General features: G+C 44.1%; 2 protein-coding genes and 1 long non-coding RNA gene across 5 annotated transcripts in view; 1 reads left to right on the top strand and 2 right to left on the bottom strand.

Moving 5' to 3' along the window:
* Window positions 1-288: 288 nt before the first annotated feature.
* Window positions 289-24,631, top strand: part of LOC118309130 — a 74,515-nt gene continuing 50,172 nt past the window's right edge. For 2 of the 3 annotated variants that reach the window (XR_004793425.2, XR_004793426.2), the window contains exons 1-2: window positions 289-565; window positions 2,181-2,325. This is a non-coding gene — a long non-coding RNA (uncharacterized LOC118309130). Of the gene's footprint in view, window positions 566-790; window positions 904-2,180; window positions 2,326-24,631 lie in introns of those variants that run through there. The other variant, XR_007030877.1, reaches the window with a different exon arrangement.
* On the bottom strand, window positions 2,968-5,391 carry LOC118309125 (secretory phospholipase A2 receptor-like). Its single transcript, XM_035630873.2, has one exon. It carries the CDS (start codon window positions 3,991-3,993, stop codon window positions 3,247-3,249), a length of 747 nt encoding a protein of 248 aa, XP_035486766.1. The 5' UTR covers window positions 3,994-5,391; the 3' UTR covers window positions 2,968-3,246.
* Window positions 5,537-23,148, bottom strand: si:ch211-286o17.1. The gene is made up of 8 exons (XM_035630860.2): window positions 22,901-23,148; window positions 12,898-13,005; window positions 12,039-12,298; window positions 11,823-11,915; window positions 9,780-9,900; window positions 9,421-9,473; window positions 8,046-8,195; window positions 5,537-7,124 (listed from the first exon to the last, which is right to left on the bottom strand). The coding sequence occupies exons 1-8, from the start codon at window positions 22,989-22,991 to the stop codon at window positions 6,942-6,944; spliced, it is 1,059 nt and encodes a 352-aa protein (XP_035486753.2). The 5' UTR covers window positions 22,992-23,148; the 3' UTR covers window positions 5,537-6,941.

Below are 24,631 nucleotides of genomic sequence, written 5' to 3'. Positions count from 1 at the left end.
TTTTAAATTTTTTTTTATTCCTATCTGATGTCACAATAGCCACATAATACCCTAGGACCGATTTTAATGCTGCCTAGTAACTTCGAGTATAAAGAAGTGCCTATTTTTAACAACTATTAAATACATAAATAAATATCTTGTTTATTTATCATAGTGGTAAAAGTCGTTGTCAAAATTCTTTCTAGAATTCTGCCTAGTATTTATGTAATATTTATTTGTGAGCGTGTAGTGTCGTTTTCATTTCGACAGGTGGCAGTCTAACACTGGGTTTTGCAGAGTGAATTTGCAGTGGCTTTATTTTGAATGCACTTTGATATGAGTACATTCCTGTGTGGGCAGATTAATATGTGTCTTCGGTGAAGATCTCATGTACAGGTTATCAACATGACTTTAAAGCAGTCTATTCTATATTTTGTCCTTTGACCAAGATGATCAGGCTATGACGACCACCTGAGAGAGGGGGCACAGCTGGGGCCTGAGGAGACGTGACGTTTTGCTGACTCATTTTCTGACTCAACATATGACATTTTTTTTAAAAAGCAACAAGGAGAGACAAAAACAAAAGGTATCTGCTCTGCGTGATGTCATTTTATTTCGACTTACCCGCGACCTCCACTTTGCTGCAGACAGCTGAAGCCATAAATCGACTAATATACCTCACCGTCACTAAACCAATCGTGTCTCACGCCCACTGTGGTTTACGGTAACCGACGTGACTCATTGCTCCGCTTCACTGTCCCTTACGGTAATTTACGTAATTTGCACGCTACGTCACGTCGTCGCTTTTTGGCGGGAATTCACCTGACCGATGAGATCACTGTTAAAAAAAACACAGAAAATGGCCATTTGAAAAAAAAATAAAAATGGCCGCAATGCTTTCAACAAACGCGAACCCACTTTCAAGTAAGTAGACGTTTGTTTAAAACCAATGTTTGAAAAGACAACAGGTTGTTTAACTGTCGTCCCCCAGCAACAATTATCAGTCTCATAATTGTAATATGAAGTCCACTATAAACTTGACTTTCCTTGCCGAAAAAAACCGCAGCATTCAATTGATTTTGCTGCGGTTTTCTCCATTCACCAGGAAAACGTTGGTGCCTGTAGTGGTTTAACAACAACCCTGAAAGCTGAAATGACGAATGACTCCCACTAGGTGGAGATACAGTATTGTGCTTTATCACATTGGTCATGTTTTGTTCTGACCAAAACATGATTTACCTCGGGTTGTTTTGTACAAGCAGTCTCACTAATGATTAACTTTCTTGCATCACGGTACATGTGAGCTGTGGTGGAACGTTAATCAAGTCGATGAGATGACTGAATTCTTTATTAATAAGAATGCTGCTTTATTGTTGGCATTTCAATTATTGATTGTTTTGGTATGCGTCCGTCTCTAAATCAGGGTCTTGTATTTCTGTCACCTGTAAAGCACTTTGAATGTCATTTGGCTTGTTTCAAATCAAATGCATGCGCTATATAAATAAATGATGATTGATTGATTTATACTTTCTGTATAATCTTTAACCCAATATTTTACCCCACCCAGGTTAAACTTAATTTAACAGTGTTATACAAATTTTCCATTTGTGCAATTTCAAAACTGTATACATTTTATTTGCATTTATATATTATCATATTATATTTATTAACTTATTTTTTTATTTTTACTTGCTATCCCCTTTGCTGCTGTAACTTGCCAAATGTACATGTAGGAGGACTAGTAAAGAATTATCATTTTTTATCTTATCATAAAAGTACTTTGGAGTCATGGGATATTGTACTTTTTACCCTACTGCTACTACTACTACTACTACAACTATTACAACATGCAGACTACATCTGAATGCTATTGTCATGGGGATTGATTGAGACATACATGTGATCGTTTCCATCTAATAAGGACTTTTGCGATGGTCGTAGCTCAGGTTGTGAAATGCAATGTTAAAATTGTTGTCTTCTCCACACCACGTGTCAAACTATCCCTGAGCAACACAGTGAACTCCAAACTGCTCTCAAATTTGTGTTTGTGTGAAATAAGTATGTCAAATGAATTAAGAAAACGTGGAGACTACAACCTGTACCTCCGATTCTGAGACAATTGAGACATTTGATGTTGATGTACAGTAAATGCCAAACTGACATTTTAAATATGGGGATATTGGTTATTGTTGTTGTTGTAGGAATGATCTTCAGTGATGGAGTGACGAGGCCCTGGTCCGAGTCGTTGCCGAGCTGCCATCAGCAAACGCCACACTCTGACCTTTGCTCCCACTCGACTTTACAGCAGCTGTACGGACAGTGGTGGCCTCTATCCCAGTGGGCTCGGTAAGTGAACCTTTACATCAGGCATGTATAGGCTGTCAGAGTGCAACAACAAGGGTTGAAAAAGGTCACACACACACACACACACACACACACACACACACACACACACACACACACACAGTCATGTTTTTCACACGCATACTCCATGTCCAGATTACCCACACGCAGGATGACAGGTGACCTTCTGATCACGTGCTGTTTGTCTGATTCTTCACGGCCAACAGGAGCTTCTAGCTCATTTGCTCTTTGACCCAAAATGCTCTTTGACATTGACAGTGGATCATTACTGATCATAACAGTAACAACAACAACAACAACAATAACAGCTCTTTGTCGTCGGTGATTTGCTGTTAAGACACAGATTTAGCTACAACAATTTGTTCTGTTTGTATTTCAAGGAGATCCAGTTATTGCCTTGAAAATGCTAGAAGGATCTTTGAGGGAGATTAACTTTCATCTGGGATACTGTACAGGACAAAATGATTAATATGAGTCATCATCATATCAGTCAGTCAGGAGTTGATAATCTTTCCATTCCTCATTGTGTCTTAATTGAAATAAAAATACTAGTTTGCTTTCATGAAATATTTTAAGTTTATTTGCACTAAGCATTAGTAAACTGTTACAATTGAATGCCTCGGATAGATATGTACATCAAATGAGTGATTAGCAGGAAGTGGCCCAGAATAAGACTATTACATAATTTCTATGGAATAATTCACCACTGGTATGCACACTTACATTACAGTTGAATCAAACCCACATCACAATCATCTGATCTCTCAATGTGCTTGTAAAGACATGGACATATATCAGTATTAGCTCAAGCATTTATCATAGTACATGCTTGTTAAAATATATAGTATTGACTGTCATGCATATGTATGTGTGTACAGTATGCTTCAGGACATATAAAGTATTTTAATGGCAAACAAAGTTTAATTTGCTTGTGCAGTCATGACCGACCCAATGCTCCTCCTCCACTGAGAGGGCCCCACAGTGGCGTACCATGTTGGGGCACTGTGGTGTCTCCCCTTGGCTCCAGGCCTGGTACGTCACCTTGTCCCCGGCCACCCACAGCCAGCTGCCAGCCAGGTAGCGCAGGCCGGTCCACACGTGGTCGGTCTGTGCCCTCCTGATGGTCTGCAGGGTTTTAGTCAGAGCAGATCCAGAGGTCAGGCTGACCAGGTTACTGTCCTGTCGGCGACAATGTTCCATCGCCTCCTCCCATGTCTTATTTTCCTTCACCAAAACCAAGCTGCTCTGAAAACAGTAGAACCGCAATGAATTCATCTCACAGTTCATTGCTGGCTTGTCGTCAATTTTTTTTGCCAGTGCCACACAGTTGTCATCTTTACTTGCTCCATCCAACGTGAAGTTGAGGTACGATGCAGCTCCCCCTCCCGACCACTTCCAAGTTCCTTTGGCATCTCTGTAGAGACCAATCCAGGCACTAAGTTGCAGTTGTGTTCCCGCGCTTGTGAAGAGTTCTTCATATTCCTCCTGGCTGTTGATTGAAGACAGATCGGTGTGATGCTCTCTGCAATAGTCTCTGGCTTTTGACCAAGTCATCTTTGTGGGGACATGAACATTCAACCCAAATTGGGCACAGAGGACCACCTTGAAGAGACCTGTGAGGGTGAAAAACACGAAAGCGCTCTTCTTCATGTCAAGTTGACGTCGTGGTCCCCTTCTGTGAAGTGGTGCTCTCCTGTTGAGGCTTTAGGACACTTTAGGAGCAGCAGGCATCCAATCACATTGCATCCGAGACTGTTAGGAAAATACACAGGACTGCATGCATGGGGGCAGTGATTCAAATTGAGGGCATTCAAATATTCACAAATTAGGCTGAATAGGGAGGTTACCATTCCCAATCATCTCCCCTACCCATTTAGACCAGATAATGGTTAAGACACCAGACATTAACTCTTAAAGAGGTTGTGTCAACTGCTCAGCTACTATAATTCCTGTATAAACTGTACATACAGCTACATACATGAGGCACAGAGCCAGTGTGATAATGGCCTTGTTCCTGAAATGCCTTTTCTTTTCCCCTGGTCCAGTTCGTACCTGGCATTAACATGGGTCTTGGCTGATACATCCGAGAAGTGAGAAGTGTAAAAAAATATTTTTGGTCCATTGTGAAACTGTCTGAATTTGGTCTGAGTGATCGGAATCGCAAATGTATGCGTAAAACGCCTTGGCTGCATTCACACGTGTACTTACAGCCGCCCGCTGGTGATCCCATCACCCAAGAAGGATGTTAATACCAGGTCTGAACAAGACCACTGATGTTATAAAATTGGATTAGTGCAAATTTTCCACAAGCTTTACAATAATTCTGTATGAGCATTGAGCTCTTGAGATTGACAAGTGTCTCCTCCCTCCACTGTAAATGCATCACCATCACTAATGGTATTTATTTGAATAAGATTTTGCTGATAAATTTGCTTTTTCACCATTAACATTCAAACCACAGCCTTTGGTTGTGATTGCTATTGTGTGTCCAAGTCTTTAGTCAAAACATTGATTTGCATTTCAATAGAAACCCTGACTGACAACATCCCTTCTAACCATGTAATTGCAGAAGAAAGTTGTCGTTTTTTTGTGTCAGCGTTAAATGCTATTATTCCTGTAAATCTTGGACATTTGCTTCACATTAATTCACGTAACATTTTGATGTGATGATCAAGTTCAAGTGTCTACTTCAGAATAAGGTAATTAAATTAGTCATTGCCTTGGGTGGAGAAAAGACACACCCATGCTACGCAGGAGCAGACGGGTGTATTGTAATCGGTGGCGTCTGTCTGTTTGTCATTGCAGTTTTAATCAAATTTGGATTAACCATGGCAAGTTGGTTGGGGCTTGTGCCATTGATTTATTTTTTTAATCCATCAAAGATCAGGATCACAGCATGGGATCAAAGTTTTAGAACCTTTTGGATTCTGACCAAACTTGGTGTGTAGCCTTGAGCGACTGAGATACACATAAATGAGCAAGATCGGTTGAAAAACACTGCCACTATATACCCAAATATTTTTGCAAAGGGTGGGACTTTTGTCCAATCTTCTTGGTAGACATCTTCAGGCCTATAGGCTGGGAATATGCCCACCAAAGCATTATCAGTCCAACCAATAGGTAGCGACACAAATACCAAAAATCTGTCCTTAAACCAAATAAACAGAAGTAAGCTGAAGACAACCCACAAAGATATGTTTAACAATCACAGTTTATGAATCAGGCACAGATACAGGCTAGAAAACAGGCTTATTTACACATGCAGTACATTATGAAAGCAGCCAGTTGTCCGAAAGAGAGGCTAAAAAAAGTGTAAAAAAAGAGAAGTGTACCACTGATGTTTTTTTTGTATCAACAAGGAGATAAAGGCAGTCTTTGGAATTCTGGACCTTTGGCATGCTGTGCAGGAATTTCATGGTTCTGATTTTTCTTTTTTCTTTTTTACCAGTCTGGCATCTTGGCAACTCCCAGGCTATTTTCCATGCCCTTTGCTCAGAAGTAGAAAAAATAAATGCTTCTAGGCTTCACCATTCACAAAGGCAGTGGTAAGAGTAGGGGAAAAAAAAGTTGTTTCAAAAAGCAAAAACAAAACAAAAAACTGTACAATAATGTCGTCATGAAACCACACAGAAATAAATGTGTATATTTTGCAACCTATTCCTATTAAACTTTGATCAAAGGTTAGTGTTTATCGAGGCTTAGCTGTTCATGTGTTGTTCAGTTAAGAGCACAGCGGCAAATAAACATTTTTCTAACATTTTCCACATTATGAATAGTTTGATAGCGTTATTAAGTTCCTCAGTAAAACCAGAGATCATGCCTGCTGCTTGCTATGTTGGCTATTTCCTACGTCGCTAATACTATGTCAGCTTGTCTTTGGTTTCTGTGAAGAATGTTGATGATGGTTTAATTTGAATTTGGAAAATCTGTGAGAAGAAGCAATCTCTAATTTTTTGCCCATCTCACACTTTGTAGGTCTAAAAAAGTCAAGGCGATTACTGAGGCTACAAAAACAAACATTTCTTGAATTACAAAAAAAGCACAAAAAAAAAAACAATGAAGCAGTGAGTGTCAGTCCTTTTTACAACAGTACAGGAACTGGTCTCCTGTCATATGCCTGGCATTCATTGGTTTCATTGCCACGCAGTTGTGGGTTGAAATAATGGAGCATTCACTGCATCTTCATTAGGGATCAGTTAGTATCACATGTTTGGTGTTACTTTACTGATTCTACAGTGATTTCTGCGAGACTGATGTCAGGGCAGCTGACAAGCTCCAGTCAGTGCCCTGCTGATCAGTCTCAGTCCCAAACACCGCGTCTGTAGGCTCCTCTTGACACCGGCGATCGCCAGTGATCCCAAACTTTCACATTGGAGGCATTGTCACTATCATCGTGGTAGCCATGTAGCTTCGTGGTCGTTGTCATCATCGTCCCGGGAGGTACAAGCGGAGGAGGGGAGGTGAATCTAGTTTGTGGGTTCGTGTTGAATTCTTTTTCTCAGTGTGTGGACAGTCTCTGAGGCAGCAGTGGGGCTCGTGGATAGTGTGTCCCAGTGTGTGATTGGTGCACCAGGAAGGGGTGGGGGGGGCGTCATGATTCACATCTCAGTGTCTGCTACTGGGGTCTGGGAGTGTCCGTTGGTGGTGGGGGCAGGATTGGTCCCGTTTTCCGGCGGAGACTCCCCATTGGGGGTGGGCTTGTCGAGGGGCTCCTGGGGCAGCGGGGCCACAGACACCAGGGTGTTGGCTTGGTTCTCCTCGTCCACCTGGAAAGACTCGGCCTGAGGAGGGAGAGCACAGAGTTAGTATTTGGTCAGGGAGCAGTTTAACCTGCAGCTTTGACACGGCCAAGTTTGATTTTGCTGTTCAAATATAACGTGCAAACGTGAAAAGAAGCTGTGATTGACAGCGGATTTGTTTTCGTGGTTGGTTTTTCACAAGTAAATAAATGCATTTCGTCATCAGTGAGGTTTATGGGTTTCAGCTGTGTGCGCACTCAGGAGGGTGTCGCTAATTATTACACTGAGGTTAACGATATGTGAGCAGGCTCGTTGTTTAACTTTGCTTTTAGCCGAAACTATAAAAAAATTAGGTGAGGTGCTCTTGTCTGTCAGCCAGGACTTTGTGGGTAATATTTAATGCTTAGGACTTATTGGCTGTTTGATCTAGAAGGGTGTGCCACCATGTGTAAACACTCTAAATTATGTCATGGACTTTACCAAAACAAAAAAGTAAAACCATTTGTAGACTTCTGGCAAAGGGTGGAAGTGGAAACGGCTTCAAGGAATCAATTAAACATGGGAGTCAAGCGCTTCTTCCCTTGAGTCGGGGATTGACAGGAGGACAATCATGCGTTTGACCTCAAATCCAAACGCATTTTGTTTTCAAATGAGCATATTCTCTGTGTAGAGTTCCTTTAGTGAACTGAATATTGTGGGGCCACATTGTCCAAGGTCAGGCCTTCAAATATGATTATGTCATTGCCAGCCAAAAATGCTTTTCTTTACTCGCAAAGTAGCACTAAAGAGGCGGGATAGAAAGGACACGTTGGTCCAGATGGGCCTTTTAAGGTTGTCAGGGTCTCTGTTAATACACTTTCTCCAATAGCTGACCTCATGAGGGCATGTGGAGTTTTAACAACCACAGATATTGGAGTCATTTGGCATCAAACGCGTCGCACACATCTTCACTGATCTACTCACCAGTCTGACTCCCTTCGAGCTCTTGCGGTGGGACTTGAAGTAATAACCGGCTACCAGCAGCGCAGCCAGCAACAGGCCGGTCAGCAGCAAGGCAACCAGGACCAACTTGGAGTTCTTCCCCCAACGAGGAGCAGCCTCCTCCACGTCAGTCTGAAACCAAAAAAAATCACAACACAACACAACAGGGTCACTCGACTGATCACTTGATCGTACTTTTGGCTCTGAACCAAGTGAAGGGAAGAAGAGATTGAGGGCAGACGTGCGTCGACGTCCTCATGATGTGGTAACTGTTGTCTCACCAATCTGAAATGAGTGTTTGAAGAAAGAAGAAACCAACCCCACCCATGGCCTTTGTTTATGGAGATGTACCCAGAAAATTGGTGATTCCAGAGAATTCAGGTTCCAGGCACTTCTGCATTTGCTTCTCTATCCGGACCCGGGGACTATGTCCATTTTTATACTAGAGTTGGAACACGTCTTCTTTAACGTCTGCTGTGTGCCTTTGTGCACTACATGAGCTGCCACTCATCCGCAACAGTTCACTAGAACATAACAAATGTTTACGGACAACAACCAAACTCTTTCGCCACCAAATGCTCGACTCTATGTTCGCGGTGGTTATGTCTGACTACGCCTGATGAAGCAACCATTTCATGGCAAGTGAAGGGAAGAAGAAATTGAGGGCAGACGTGCTTCGACGTCCTCATGATGTGGTAACTGTTGTCTCACCAATCTGAAATGAGTGTTTGAAGAAAGAAAAAACCAACCCCACCCATGGCCTTTGTTTATGGAGATGTACCCAGAAAATTGGTCTTCATTTCCTTTTGTTTTAAAGCGGTATCCAAACAGAAAGCTGCCAGTGAGCAGGCCGTAGCCGTGTAATAAAGAATGACTGTTTGCCCTGTAACGCTGTCAAATTGCTAATAAGTTCTTCCAGTGTATGGTGGAGTAAAGGAGAGAAACGCCAGTGTGCGTCAAATACAAAGAGTTTAATGGGTTTGACAGGCACACCCATATTCCCTAGGCACCGGAAAAAATGTTTTGCAGCTGACGGATGGATTGTTTGTGGGCTTTTTGTTTGTCACACACTCTGACAGCCTGTAGCTTAGAAGTGAATCACTGTGGGGGGGTAACCCTAACCCTTCCATTTTCTCCTTCAGTCCGGTTATGAGTCAACCTCCAAATTTGTAGTTTTCGTAAATTTGGTGGTTGGCTATAGTCTGTACGTTTTATTGTTGTGCTTGGTATGGTTTGAAATTTTGGCTGAGCTGAATATTTTTGAAGTAAAAATCCCACTGAGGACGACGGAGTAAAAATACTATTGGAGGGACATAATGAATATACACATGTCGATCATTTCTTCTTGGTACTTTACCTTATCTTTGATGTTGTCATTGTTGAACTTGTTAGCCATGCCTGCAACGTCATCTGCAAAAAGAAATGAAAAAAGTAATTCCTGTTATAGCACATAGTTTCTATTCACACAGAGAGGTGGAGATGCTGCTCATCTCATGCTACTGTAGTAGGATAAGATATATTATATATCCATAATTCATTGCTTAAAGTTTGTAGCAATGAAGCCAATATCAATGCAGGTATAGAGGCAACTAAAATTGCTGCTTATAAAAACGTGCAGACCTTCATAGAGGCTAAAAACCACTGACAAATTATGAAATTTAACAGTAGGTCAGTTCTCTTTTTAATCATATTAATAATGGCAAGAATGTCACTGACCTTCTACATACTTTCCGGACACAAGGATTTCATCTGTGTTGTCCTCCTGGTAGATCTCTAGTTTACAGTCTTCACCGCACAGCTCCTCCAGAACACTTTCAATCTTCAGTTTGGTGTCTTCCTGCAAGGTGACGATTAAAAAAATTAAGATAATTAATATCAGTTATTGATCAAATTCTGCATTGCTCATTGCACATGGTGACATTCTCCCTACACAATCACAATACTGTTCTAGAATCTTCCACTGATCTAATCCCTTCTCCGTCTGTTTTGGGTTTTTGTCTTTAATCCAATTAGAAACTATCGCGGCCTTGTGCACGACCTCGTCTCTGATGTTATCTGATCCGAACGTCAAAATCTTCCTCTCTGCAGAAGCTCTTGATCCCAGTTCAGCAGTGGACAGCAGGCTTTCTTATCAGACCGTGTAGCTATGGGCAGTGACCTCTATCTGGAAAGCACTTTATACGTCATGTGTGGGTTTTTTTTAAAGACGGTTACATTTGTTCTTAATATTTTCTCTGCTATGGCACTGGAATTGCTTAGACAGAGACAATAAATGAGCCTTTCGATTACTTTGCTCACTGGATGTCGGATATAACCAAGACCTGCTTTATTCACAACTCTATTGGCCTCACATACAGTGTCTCAGATCAGGAATATCAAATGCCACTCTTTAAAAAGTACAGGGGTCAAAGCTTTTAGACCCTTTAAGAAACCTTAAAATAGTAGATGACAGGTTGCACCAAGTGAAATTAAACTGATTTATTGTAAAAATGTCATTGCCATAAGCATCAAACCAGGTTTTAACCAGAGTTCATTACAGATCTCATTTTTAGTTCTCTCTGAATAGCATTAGTTTAATCGCTAACCATAGCACTGATATTTATAGAAGTTAAATTTGCAAAGATGGCTAAATATTGGATTGGGTGAACCCAAACCATTGAGTTCTTTAGGCAACACAAGGTGAATGGTGTATATTTTGCTGCTTGTGACTGTCTGTGCATTGCTTAAATGTTAAACAATGGATTTGAGGCTTAAGGTTATGAGAAGTGCAGCAGAAATCACTACTAGTTGGTTCGGACCTCCACATAGAGGCTGTGGACCTCGAGGCTGTTATCCTGGGATACTGTATATTTTGTGTTTCTAAACACACACACACACACACACACAATCTGCTGCTTCAGGCCTCTATACATCACACATTCTCACAGCAGCAGGGAGCCCACCCATCGTGCTCAATCCACGCTCAGATGCACCTAAGATTATTTTGGACTTTCCGTCTCATGTGAGAAGTAGACATTAACAAGGGTGGATAAAGTTTTTTCTCTCTAGCTGCTCTGATTTATGAGCATCTGCCATTGATTCTCAAACGGGGTAGAATTCCCAAATATACTCGTGTTCAGCCGGCTGACTGGGAGTGGCAGCTTACTATACAGCTCTTGTCTGTCTGTCTGTCCGTCTGTCCGTCTGTCTGTCTGTCCGTCTGTCTGTGGCTGGCATATCCCCAGAGCTGTTCATCATGTCGATTTCATACTTGGCATGTGTGTCGTTATAACTCAAGTGAGAAGTGGAGTTGTTTTCTCATAGACTTTTATAGACTCTGGTGATTCCAGAGAATTCAGGTTCCAGGCACTTCTGCATTTGCTTCTCTATCCGGACCCGGGGACTATGTCCATTTTTATACTAGAGTTGGAACACGTCTTCTTTAACGTCTGCTGTGTGCCTTTGTGCACTACATGAGCTGCCACTCATTCGCAACAGTTCACTAGAACGTAACAAATGTTTACGGACAACAACCAAACTCTTTCTCCACCAAATGCTCGACTCTATGTTCGCGGTGGTTTTGTCTGACTACGCCTGATGAAGCAACCATTTCATGGCAGGTGTGTTTTGCACAGAACCCAAGAAAGCACAGTGTCAAGCTGTTAGCATTCTCAACTTGATTCCTTTTCTCTCCCTCCTGTCTCATAAATAGCCTTTTTTATTCTACAGTACATGAAGATTGATAAGTGACAGACCCGAGGAGACGTTTTGTTGACTTACACAGTTGGAGGAGGCCTTGAGTTTCAGATTGACAGCGTTTTTGTTCTGGACTGCCTCTTTGCTGACACACACAACATCGTCCTTTGGCACCGGCTGTGGAGAGAGAAACAAAAACTCTGTCATTGTCCCATGTCTTCATTCTCTCACCATTAGTCTTACGGCTGCTGCACAGCATTGACCGACAGAATTATAACGCCAGGCCTTGCTTTATCTTACCGCTGGCCGGTTCTGGGGGCCATCGCCTCTGGGGGGCATAGGTGCTGGAGTTTCTGCTTCCGCGACTTTGGGCTTGTCGGTGTGTACCCCAACGGTGTACCCGGCTCCCTCATCAGCTGCCTCCTCTGGAGCTGCAGGGCTGCTGACCTCATTGTTTCCCGCATCTCCCGCCTCATCTGTAGCCATCGCCCCTGTGGTCTTTTCGATTGGGTTCAGAGGCCCCACAGTCGGGAGAACCATGACCTGGGGATCCTCTGGCTCTGAAAAAAGCAATTTTCATGAATCTTTTTGTTTGTTAGAAGAAGAATTACACATACTTCATTTGTTTTTCTTTCTGTATTTTGAGGTTCGATTTCAAAGATGATCATGGACACGGGTGGCGTGTTGTCCATGTGAGTTTTCGTGGTTTCACACTTCGAAGACCAGTGTGTAGGATTTAGTGGAATCTAGTGGTGAGGCTGCCAATTGCAACCTTCTTAAAGCTCCTCCTCAACCGCCCCTATTCGAGCAATTGTGAGAAAATGAACTTCCTGTAACGTCTCTTTCGAGCCCGAGTTTGGTTTGTATGTTCTGGGCTAGATTTTAAGAAAGTACTGAAGATTCACATATAGGGACACATGCTGTGGTTGTGCTTGTTGGGCTGTGTTAACAGAGGACAGTTAGTTCCGTCATCCTTAGTGCATTTTAATACATGCACATACTGTAAATTAACTGTCAAACAAGTTGATGTTTTTATTGATTTCCTCAGTATCGGTCTCATCGGCACAACTCTTTTTCTTCACACTGATAAATCCAACTTCAGAGCGAACCTACAAAGCAATTTCATAAATGAATGGTGGTACTAGTCTGAGTTTCTTACCAGGAGATTCAGTCGTTATTGAAATCATGTCTCCTCGTACATGTGCCCCTGCCTCCACAGATGGCGCCGTTTCGGCCACAATTTCTTCTTCCTGTGCCAAAACTCCTGCTGTAAAATCAGAATACGGTTAGAATTGGTGTTGTCTTATTGTGAATGCAATGGCACATCATTAAAACAGTGACAGAGACAATGACGTACCAGCATGCCTGTAAGTGAGATATATATGAAAAAAAAATTAAGATGTTGGTCAGATGATTCTTCGTCTCAAAACAACAAATTCAATTTTTTGCTGCAAAGATTTAGTGACTGTGTAACTCAGTTTTTGTCAGGGTCTGAATTTGTGGGTGCGCTATGACGTAAGACAATACCACAACTCTAGCATCACGTCCTTAAATCAATGAGTCTCAGCGCTGTGGAACTGACAATGATCAATAACACATTTGGTGGATTAATTCCTGTGCGCACACCCTGAGCAAATATAAGCCGCCCCTTAGCACAAGACGTGAACCTGCCAAAAGCTCTGACCTCTCGTTCACTCCCACTGGGGCAGACGCTATGAACCGCTCAGGGAAAACCAGTTGGCTCATGGCAAACATGCTCTGAGCTCAATCACGGATGTTTCTTATTCTGAGAAGCAGCTGTTGGCCAGCAAGGCTCACAGACCGGTGAACTGTCAATCAAAGCAAAGAGTTCTGATTAGTTTTGTGTAATAGTGTGTCTGCAGCTCTGATTTACCTTCCTGCGCACTAACCTGAATGGCACACGGCTTTCATCGAAAATTGATGCATTCATTCTTTCAAAGCTGCACCGGCCAACTTTGCTCTTTACTGTGTCTCCAGATGCAACACAATGAATTTATGTAGACTTTCAAATTCTGTGTCCAGGCTCCTCGTAATGTTACCAAACTGCACACGGCAAGGTCAGATTGACCCAGGTGGACGTCACAATTTATCTTAACAAAATAAGTTTGTCAGTAGTTCTGACTCTGGATGGAGCGCTTCCTTGCTGATGATTTAGAGGACAGTTTGTCCAGTTTGTATTTATGGTTGAAAAGAAATGCACAGCAGACTGTCATGTAAAAAGGGTGGAATCAACAGAAAGGCGTGTCCTTGTCTGTGGTAAGTGACACATTTTGTGATTTTAGGCAGGACTTGATTGCAATGTGAGCTAGTAGGTCTGCAGTTTTCACCACAGTGATATCTTAATGTCAGTTATCACCCGTAATACATGAACCCACGCAGTGTGTTCTCTGTGTCCCTCGAGGCCTCCACAGTGGTGGAAGATTAGGTCATGGGTCTTATTGCAGAAGATAACTGATGCTCTGGGATCCATGGATCACGTCATGAACTCATTTATTTTCTCACTCGGATGTCTTAAGAAGGTCCTGAGGACACAGTGACTCACTTTTAGCTTTGGCATATACAGAATAAGTTTCTGAAATGTATTTATTGTGAGTGGAAGGATTTTTCATCAACCCCGTTGAACCGTTGAACGACCTGATTAAATGTGCTACTGTGAGATTCCAAGTAGTGAGCACGTCACTCTTTCCAAATTTTTGAATTATGTAATAGGCCCTATTACCATTTTTCCATTTCCAGAGAGCCCAATGACTTATGGGAGTCACTAAATCAAAGTCTCTCTACTCTGCCTCTTTCAGCTGTAATGTATTTCACCTGCTATGTGAAATATTTATAATATAACCTGCATGGCTTTCAGGGGTACGTTTGATTCTTTGTGATAATTTATGGAATATGGCAACACACCTTTGCAGTCACTGAGCTATTGAGCCTCAGGCCGTTATCGCTGTCATTTGCTCAGGTCATGTTGCAGCGGTAGTATCCAGAGCCAAACCCAAATATCCAGAATGCCTTCCCTTTACCCAGATCTCCCTCTTTCTCTGTCTAACAACAGCATTACCTCATGGTCAAATCATTTCCATACAGCCTTTCCCCTGCAGATTTCATTACTTCTCACTCACTCTCTTTATCATTCCTCACCGGTTGCCAGATGAAGATTGATTTCAGGTCTGCACTTCCAGTGTGCGGTGCCCTGTCGAGCAGATGCTACTACTGCTTTTGTTTCCATTGTTTCCCGTCAATCTGTGAATTCCATGTTAATCATACCTATGACATATACCTGAACGGAATCTTATTTACAAGCCTGTTCGACTGTTGCGTTTAGTAATACAACCGATGACTCCAAACTGTTTTCTACAGCATCTGTAAAAGATTATGACTACACGTGTATTTATGTACACTTTCAAATTCGGTTCGGACTCCTAGTAATTTTACTAAACTGCACAAGGCAAGGTCAGATTTACCCAGGTGGACCATTTGTGATCAGGCTGTCACAATATATCTAAATAAATATCTGTTTGTGAGTTGCACTATCTCTGGATGTAGCGCTGAAATCATGATTTTTTAACTGATATTAATAAGACTGTTGGTAAAGTGTAATAACAAATTCTGCTTTTGAGGATTTATACAGCAAAGATGCGCTACAGTCCCCTTTATTTATTCTTTCATTCCTCGTTTCTCACTCCTATAAATCGTTGTTGTCACATGTTTATCATGACAGACATCTGCTGACGATACACTATTTTGATATTCACAGGTCATAGATATTCTGAAGGCGGCAAAGTGCATGTCAGCTCCAATAAAAGATCACCAGCTCCAGTAGGAACAAATCTGTGACCGACCAAAAGAAGCACTTCACCAAATGTGATTCATAAATTGTATTTCAATGATTTTTGTTTGAAATATAGCCTAAATAGACAATGTTGCTCCTTGTACAAAGTGAGTTGTCCCTCTCCTCTGCTTCACTCCGTTGTCTCCGTGTGGTCTAACTGTAACAAGTCAACACCTGATGTTTCCACACACCAGGGCCATATATTCACACAAAGGTGGCAGTGTGACACGTGTCCACTGACTTCCTCTGCTAAATCAGTGCGACAGGCAGGTGCCACAAGTGCTGAGTAAACGCTGTGTGTGTGTGTGTGTGTGTGTGTGTGTGTGTGTGTGTGTGTGTGTGTGTGTGTGTGTGTGTGTGTGTGTGTGTGTGTGTGTGTGTGTGTGTGTGTGTGTGTGTGTGTGTGTGTGTGTGTGTGTGTGTGTGTGTGTGTGTGTGTGTGTGAGACACCTCCCAAGGGGGTCTCCTCGCATGCTTAGCAACTGTCCACTGCAGCTGTCTGTAAAACGGTATCTAAATCTTCGAGGACCCCCCCCCCCCCCCCCGTGAATGTTAAAAATTGAACGAGGTAGATCGCAGTCGCTGACCTCCAGGCGGTTTCTGCAGCCACGTCAAATCTATTATCAAATCTCTCTTATAGGCATGATCGAGTTTCACTACGGAGCCGGGATGTTGTCAAATTTAGGGCCTCATCTCACTATGCTTGGTGTCTGTACTTTACTATGAGGAGCATTAGCGTGTGGGCGTGGAGCAGCAACAGGTCAAGGACTCCCTAACCTTGCGAGTCTGCCTTTCTAGACTCCTTCCCCATCTTGAAGCCTCCAGCTGCCTGCCCTCCCACCGTCTCTGGGTGGTCCGTTTGTTTATCTTACTGGACGGGATGAGGCACAGAATGGGCGAGATGGTCCGGCATAAATCAGGGTTTTCTCATACAAATGTGACGCGCAGGAGTGTCCGAGAGCAGAGGTTAGAACGCGTCGGTCCAGCACCTTCTGTCACCGGATGAGTTCCCGCAGACTGGGAGGTTAAAACCTTTCTCGTGAGTGGTGGTGTCAGACTGACGCCGTAGGCGATGAGTGTGTTTAGTTTTGAGTTTAGAGACGTCTGGTGGAATCTGTGTGTGGAGTTACTGGAAGTTAACTTTTACTTTTCTTTTAAACCAGAATAGAACTCTAGAGTTTCCCTGTTCATACAGCACTTTTTGTTTCAGTTTGAAGGGTTCAGAAGCATTTTGAATATATACTGTATAAAGGGCAAATGTGTTTTTATAATAGTCTTTTGCTAATGATGTCATGGCACCTGAAGCACACTTGTTGAAGTGCCTTGCTACATTTTCATTTAGCAAAACCTGCTTGTTTCGCTTCAGACGGCAACTTCAACACCCCGCCCAGTAAAGTCTATCCAGCTATCTGACCTGCCATCAGTCATCTCGCACAAACAAACCATCTTGACAGCCCCGAATCCAGATGGAATAAAACCCAACCGTCCGTCATGACCAACATTTATCACAGTCGGAGACGGCCCTGATCTGAGTGGACCACCTTTTATTCTTCTGTTTTGATTGTGGAGCCAAACGCCTCAAGTCTGTGTGTCATTCCACTGATCCTCTGGAGTCAAAACCCTGGCCTCGAGCTGGAGCTTTTGTGCTGTGATTAATCTGGGGGTGTGTCCGGCCACTTCTCCCCGCGTGAGGTCAGCACACTTCACAGTGTGACCTCTGAACCCCGTTGCTGCCTCGCCGCCCTCTACCCTCCACTCGCTCAACTCAATCAATAGGAGCCACAGCTTTAAGGGGATTTTTCACTGATTTAAACCTTGAACCATCGCATACAGTACACACATGCATCTGGGACATTCACAACCCCCGAGTCTCACATGACGTACCAAAAGGCAACCAGACTTCGTCTCGCATTCCGTCTTTTTGGCGTAATGTTAAACAGCGGCCAAGATGTCGCTCATCGGTCGCGTGTCTGGCCATTTTTTGTGCGCAAAAACAACAAACCAAACCCAATCATCCCCGACTGCATGTGTTGTACAGCGCGGGACTTGACTCCATTGCTCTCTTGGAGATTTTCCCACCAGATTGCTCGGAATGACGGCTGTGGTCTGGAAATGCTCCAACCCCCCCCCCCCCCCCCCCCCCCCCCCCCCCCCCATCTCTTGGGACTCCGGATGGAGGAATGTGGCAGGCTTTGGAGAAGACGAACCTTCCTCCCTCCCTCCCAACTCTTCCTGTCCGCTCGCCCTCTCCAAGTCACGCACAGCTAATCCCAGGCATCCATTGAGGTGCGATGCAGGCATTCGCACCTCCCAAACCATGTAGTGTAATATAGGACGGCATGCCGAGATTCATATTGTAACAGCTAATTTTTCTCTAATGGTTCCAGAAAGCTTCGTCTCTAGGCTTGCTTGTGTTCATCATGGCTTAATGTACACAAGTTTCACACAAAGGCACATGGCTTCTTTAGATAACTTTGTATTTGTGCTTTCGCTGCCTGAAGACTCTACCAGTAGAGTGCTTTGTTTCAGATTCACCCACTTCTAAATGTAGCCAATGCACCTCCAGTGAAACACGAACCAGCTGTTGGATGTGTTCAGTGGCTAGACACTCCGATGGCTTTGGGCGTCCAGTCCCAGCCTGGCCTCCGGTGAAGTCCCAGTGCTACATGTACAGGAGGGACAAACCCCTTAAAAAATATGGCCGTTATCCCTCCAGCCCCCGGGCCTCTCTCTGCTTCTGCTGAGGGGAAACCCTGCACCGTGTAATAGGGTATGGCGAGGTGATAATGGTCTGCACAAGTTTGCGGACCACCGCGTCAAAGTCCAAACGCCAGATTTCCTACTAACCCTTTCCCACCGCATGCAGCGCGCTATAGTTGCCATGAAATATGGTGTTTTCATACAACCGAGACACTCATTCATCTTCGAACTTCACAAATTAAGTTGGCAGCTTAATGCTCAATGCCAAAACCTCCCTTTTTCTTTTTTTTCTGCTGGTTTTGAAGCTGAATGGAGATGTTTTAACTGTTCGGAGTGTGTGAGAGTCTGTCCAGCTTGGACAGCTCCTATAAACACTCCCAAGACACATCGCCTCCCCTTCTCTATCAGGGTCGGAGCGCATGTTCCTGGAAGTGTTCCTTGCATATTTATCTACAGGATATATATAAAAGTGTTCCACGATCTTTACTGAGTGGGGTCTGCGGTCTGATGGTCCAGCATGCAATCGTAAATGGGGTGATGTTTCTTCTTTACGGTGTAACACAATACATGCATGTAGTGTAGGATATTGTGAGCAATGTTAAACTGCAAATTGGGGGAAAATGCCTCGTTTTACTGCCATTAAGTGTGATTTTCTGTTTTTCTGCTGCCTCTGGACTCGTCTCCAGGGGCTCCCTGACATTGCTCTGGCATCAGCTGGATTGAAATTTGATTCAAGCGCACACCTCCTCCGCCCCACCCTTCCCTCACCCGCTCACCAACATGGATTTATGAATTTGAGCAGAGGGTGGAGAGAAAACAAACCGCGTATAATAGCTCTGGGATGCCTTTTTCCTGTAAAGGTTATCAGTTATCAGTTCCCTTTTCAATGGCACTATAAGGGAATGTGCAGAAAAGAAGAAGTTTAGATTCACTTTACGGTCAATCAGAATTTGATGTTGTAAATCCATTTTCAAAATGAACATATGGTTGTTATTTTCCCTCTCGTCAGCTTTTTTTAAAAACAGTATTTTGCATAAATGAACATACCATTCGTTGAGCGTTGTTTTCTTAAAGAGTGTGTTCATCATTTAATATCCTGCTGCCCTTGAAGAAACTGAATTTTAAGTGAGTTAAGAGCGCGCAGAGGAATGTGACATTGGAACCCCGTCCCTTAGGGTTAAACATGCTCTGCAACTCTACCCTCTTTGAAACAACAGGACGCTGACCCCTCTATGTTGACCCGCCCCTCCCTCACCACCACCAACCCCCCCCCCCCCCCCCCCCCCCCCCCCCCCCCCGCCCGCCCGTGTCATTCGTGTCACAGCGATTAATAGCAGAGCCATGGCCATTCTCCTCTCTTGGCAGAAAATCAACTGGCTCTCCTGGTTTCAATCAGGGCCCTTGCAAGCCGTGCTTACTTCACCCACGCTGCCCAGCTGCAGCGCTCGCCCAGCCCAGCCCCGAGGCCACGGCGGCTTCTTATCGAGAGCTCTGTTTACAGGGTGCACAATCAGGAAACATGGCATCTGCTTTCATTTGGCAGCATTAAATCACCACCCACCCTGACCCTCCCCCACCCTCAAAACACACACGCACACACACACACACACACACACACACACACACACACACACACACACACACACACGCTCCCACCCAATTGACCGCTGCAGCTTCACTGCCCTGTGCATTACCTTGAACGAGCCTGTCTGTTTTGAGTGTGTGCAGGTAGACTGCAAGAGGATCCTGTTGCAGGGTGAGTCACGTCCGGGCCATCAATGGGTCAGACGCCCAACATTGATTTTGTCCACGGAGAATTTGAGACGCACGGTATCTATCGAAAAAAATCTACCAGAGAGTAATTGCTTGCACACATATCCGGGGGATGGAAGTTTAAAAAAACCTGCCATAATAGGCCATTAAGATGCTGGACTGAAGTGCACTTAGTCGATGTGCAAAGATGTGTTCTCTCAGCTTTAAAACATAATTTTCTTTCTTTTTCTTTTTTTTCTTTTTTTTTACCCGTTGCCATCGGATACTCCCGTCTTTGACTCCCCTTCCCCTTCCATGTATCCAGTTTACAGATCAGGGCAGATACAGAGCCCGGGGAAAAAGTTAAAAGACAAAGATCTTAAGATCTGAGTGTTAAAGTATCTTTATCTTATCAGGAGAGGATGAAAACCACTATTGAATAAGAATGGGTGTTTATGTGCGCGTGTGCACCCTGATGTCTCCTTGCCACCGCTGGCTCACTTGACTCTGGGTCCTGACTTGTCTCTGACTCTCTGTGTGAGCTACTTCTGAGAGTGGAGCACTCTGTTGTTTCTGTAATTCTCTTGGTGCGCCTGTTACTTCAATGGGTACAACACAAACAACGATTTACATAATTACATGCTCTGGGCTTGGCAGCGGGGCTGGGCTGGGTTCCGTGCTCAACTAGAGAGCCTCCTAAAACCACTTCACAGCAAAGGCACAGCTTAAAACCAAGTGCCACAGGAAATGTTCATGAGTACAGTTCGCCGCCTTTAAAACTGAGAACTTCCTGCGCGACATTCCGACCGTGTCGCTGACGACAAAGGGAAATCTTCGCAGGTTTTTTTTTTTTTTTAATGCCGTATGCAGTGCTTCGGCTCCCGTCTGCTAAAACAGCCTCAGCAGCGGTTCTACCTCCTGGGGTGTTTTCTGATCATCTCCTGATGCTCATCGCCATCGGTGAATCCACTCTGACCTCACCGAAGTACAGTTCAGTTGGCCCGTCTTTTACTGTACTTGCATAACTCTGCTCCATGTCTCACGCTGACGAGATCATTTCGGCGAGAGACGGATGGTTTGTCATCATTTTGAGGTCATCCAGTTTACTTTTTCCATTGTGCATGATATCTGACACCCGCTTCAGTGTATTGAGTTGGATAGTTTATGACTTTTACACGTAACACAAACATTGCAGTGCACATCGAGAGAGAAAAAAAAGCAGAATAAAAGTTTTGCTGCCTTCCGGTTCAGAATGTACAGTTTGAAATGATGTCACGGGCAGTTAAGTTTTTCGAAAGCAGATGTAGCTGCTTCTCTTTTGTGGCGATGATGATGATGATGATGATGATGATGATGATGATCTCATTCCCACAAGCTCAATCCCATGAACAAGACAGGAGGTTTGAATTAAGCAATTTGGTGTGTGTGTGTGTGTGTGTGTGTGTGTGTGTGTGTGTGTGTGTGTGTGTGTGTGTGTGTGTGTGTGTGTGTGTGTGTGTGTGTGTGTGTGTGTGTGTGTGTGTGTGTGTGTGTGTGTGTGTGTGTGTGTGTGTGTGTGTGTGTGTGTGTGTGTGTGTGTGATTCATTTCCAGCCACAACAGAGGGGCACTGCAAGTGATGGCGCAGCTGAAGTTCACCCTCAGCTCCATTTTGTTGTTGTTTATTTGGATCAGGACATGGCCTGTCCACTATATGGAAGCACGAGACAACAACAACAACAATAACAACAAAAGTCTCACAGATATTCCTTTAACTCTCCATCAACCTTTTCATTTTCTTCCTGTCAGTGAAGACAATTTATGAACCAAACTGGAGTTCCTTGCAGTCGCACGTCCGAATTGATGTTCATCTCAATACTGAAGAGGGCATTCAAGCGGTACTTTTTACATTTGTAAAAACTTTTAACAAGTCCTCATTACTTGTGATCCTGCGTTAAGTAGGCATGAGTTCAGAAACTCTAACAGTTTTCCTCTGCCGGATACAAATCAATAGAAAAAGTTAATCATGGTGATCATGCCCATAAAAAATGAGATAAAAAAAATTCGATTATTTTGTTTTATACAATATTTTGTGTAGATCCGCTCTGATGTGGATCCCAGCCGTGGGAGCCATGTCGTCTGCATGCATAGTTTGACATCAGTCATCCCTGAATGCTTCACCAAAGCATCTAGCACATCAGCACGAGTACATTTGAGATGCACATAAACAGCCGAGCTCCACACCGACCTCTCACGCACACACTCCGACTGGCCTCGCATTGCAGCCAGCTAAATATAAACGCACAATTCTCAAAGTCCTCGGGAGATCCTGGGAATCGGGTCAATGAAATAACAAGCCCAGCGGCGGCGGCTCATGAATGGTTTTGAACATTGAAATGCAAAAGGCAAAAGAGAAAATTCACGAAAGCGTCAGAAAGCTCTGTTTTGCAGTTGCTTTAAAGTGAAAAGTTCGGAATAGGAATCCTGACTTCAAATCGTCGTTTAAAACTCCCCCATGCCTCCGCAATGTTGAAAACCCTTCTCTCTAAGATGATTTCTTTGTTTGCCAAAATATACTCCAAGCTAATGACTTTCTGCCTGCGTCTTGAGGAGATAAAAACATATTTTTAAAACTTTTTTACATACTTTTCAAATCGAAATGACTCATTTGTTATAGATCTGTTTCAGTGCAGAGATGGCACATTAACATTCCTGTGAGTAAAAAGGGTTGTAGGGTTAAAACCTGGATTCAACTCAAAGACCATTCAAACGAGCTCTCCTCCACTCCAGCCCCCTCCCTCCCTCCCTCCCTCCCTGCAGACGGCCTCACTTTTATAGGCTGTTTTTTCTCTTTTCGTTGCGAGCAATGTTTTTTTGCTACTCACCATTTAAGAGCGAGGCGACGAGCAGCAAAGCAAATGCCAACGTTCTGCGCGGCGCTTCGTTCGTCTTTGCGGAGGATGCTGCCATTCTCATCCCGAGCGTGCACACGTCCGATGGGTGCGGGTGAAAAGAGAGGGAAAGAAAAGGGCTGACGCTGGTTGAGCCCGAGCAGTTTAGGGTTTCCTCTTACACAGAGCGGGACAGGGTGGATAGAGCACCACTTGTGTTCTGTCAGTTTTTATATAGCAACCCCCCCCCCACACACACACACACACACACACACACACACACTCCCCCGTCTCCCTAGCCGAGGCCCAGCCCCACACCCAGTCTTCCACTGGTTACTTTAACCCTTCCTCCGTGCCCCCACCCCTCCACAAGAAGAGGGAGCGGGGCAGATGGAGGGAGGGAGGAGAATGGAGTCTTGTTGGGATGTTGTGTATTTAAAAAAAAACAACAACTTTGTGCAGCATTCTTCAAATACCTCTCGATGTTTTCACTAACATAAAGACATTAAATATGCAGTCCCCTCTGCTTTAACTGGGCTGCGGTGTGTGTTTTTAACGTCGCATGAAAATGCTTCGGCGATCGGCGCTTATCACTTCATCCCTTGCTCACACTGAGTCGCTCCGTGTGCTCGAACCGGCGGAGCCCCGTCTGGACGGGAGCAGTAATCCACCCCACAATGCAAGGTGATTGCCAACAATGGGCCGTGACACTCTGGACCGTAATAGGCTTATGGAGATAGACCACAGAGCCGAATAATCATACTCGCAAAACAAAGGTGCAGTCCACTGTTATGTTAATGGTATTAATCCATTCCAGTGGCCCCCCGGAGCCCCCCCCCCCACCACTCAGCAAGGCCATCAATCAACGAGCGCCATCCCAGGAGTGAAGACACCACATGATCCGCTTTAACCCCCGCCGCCCGACCCCCGCAAGTTGGGGATCTTTGCTTTGCTTTTGTTAGCTCTTCTGCGAGCAGTTGTGGTGCTCTGGTGTAAATCACACATCTGGAACCACTGGAGAAGGTATGCTAATGACTTGTTAAGAACATAAAAGCCCCGCCCCTCTTAGACAAGGAGGGCAAAAAAAACAACAACAGAGAGGTAAATTAAACCACAGCTAAATCTCACAATCTTTGAGAAACAATCTTGTAATTTGAAACCAGGGCCTGTACTCCCCCCCCCTCCCCCCAATCAATCCCATTTCCTCCCTGGCACCCACCCCCACCCCTCCTTTCCTCGCCGGACCCCTATCAAACACTGAACTCAAACAGCGGGGCGTTGAGGTGGGCAATTGGCCCCAGACGGTGACTCGAGATGAGCCCTGCTGAAAGAGAGAAAGGCAGCAGTGTGCCCGGTCCAGCGGTCACAGCTGGACGGCGGCGGCCGTGTCACTCCAGTCAAACGTTCATTAGGCTGTTAGCTAGTTAAGTATTTCTGTTACTCGAGTGCCCATGAATCACAGCTTCCGCTCGGACGGCGGCGAGGCACTTGAATAGACCTTTCACCCTCAGCCAAGGGGTAGCGGGACAAACCCCCTTTTCCTTCTCCTGTTTTATTCTTCTTGCAAAGGCCTCAACACATTGATACTGTAACTAGTTTTGAGCGACTTAAGTACAAGTATTGTATTTATTTAATCCATCCATTTGGTATTGCCCTTCATGATGAGTGAACTGATCTTGATGTCTATTGAATGCAATTGTTTTATTCTGGTCTTTGGTGTGTTTA

Source organism: Scophthalmus maximus, chromosome 6 (genome assembly GCF_022379125.1).
Source record: "Scophthalmus maximus strain ysfricsl-2021 chromosome 6, ASM2237912v1, whole genome shotgun sequence".
NCBI classification, from domain to species: Eukaryota; Metazoa; Chordata; class Actinopteri; order Pleuronectiformes; family Scophthalmidae; genus Scophthalmus; species Scophthalmus maximus.
The sequence above is the reverse complement of the archived record's forward strand: the minus strand, read 5'-3'. Positions and strand labels throughout refer to the sequence as shown.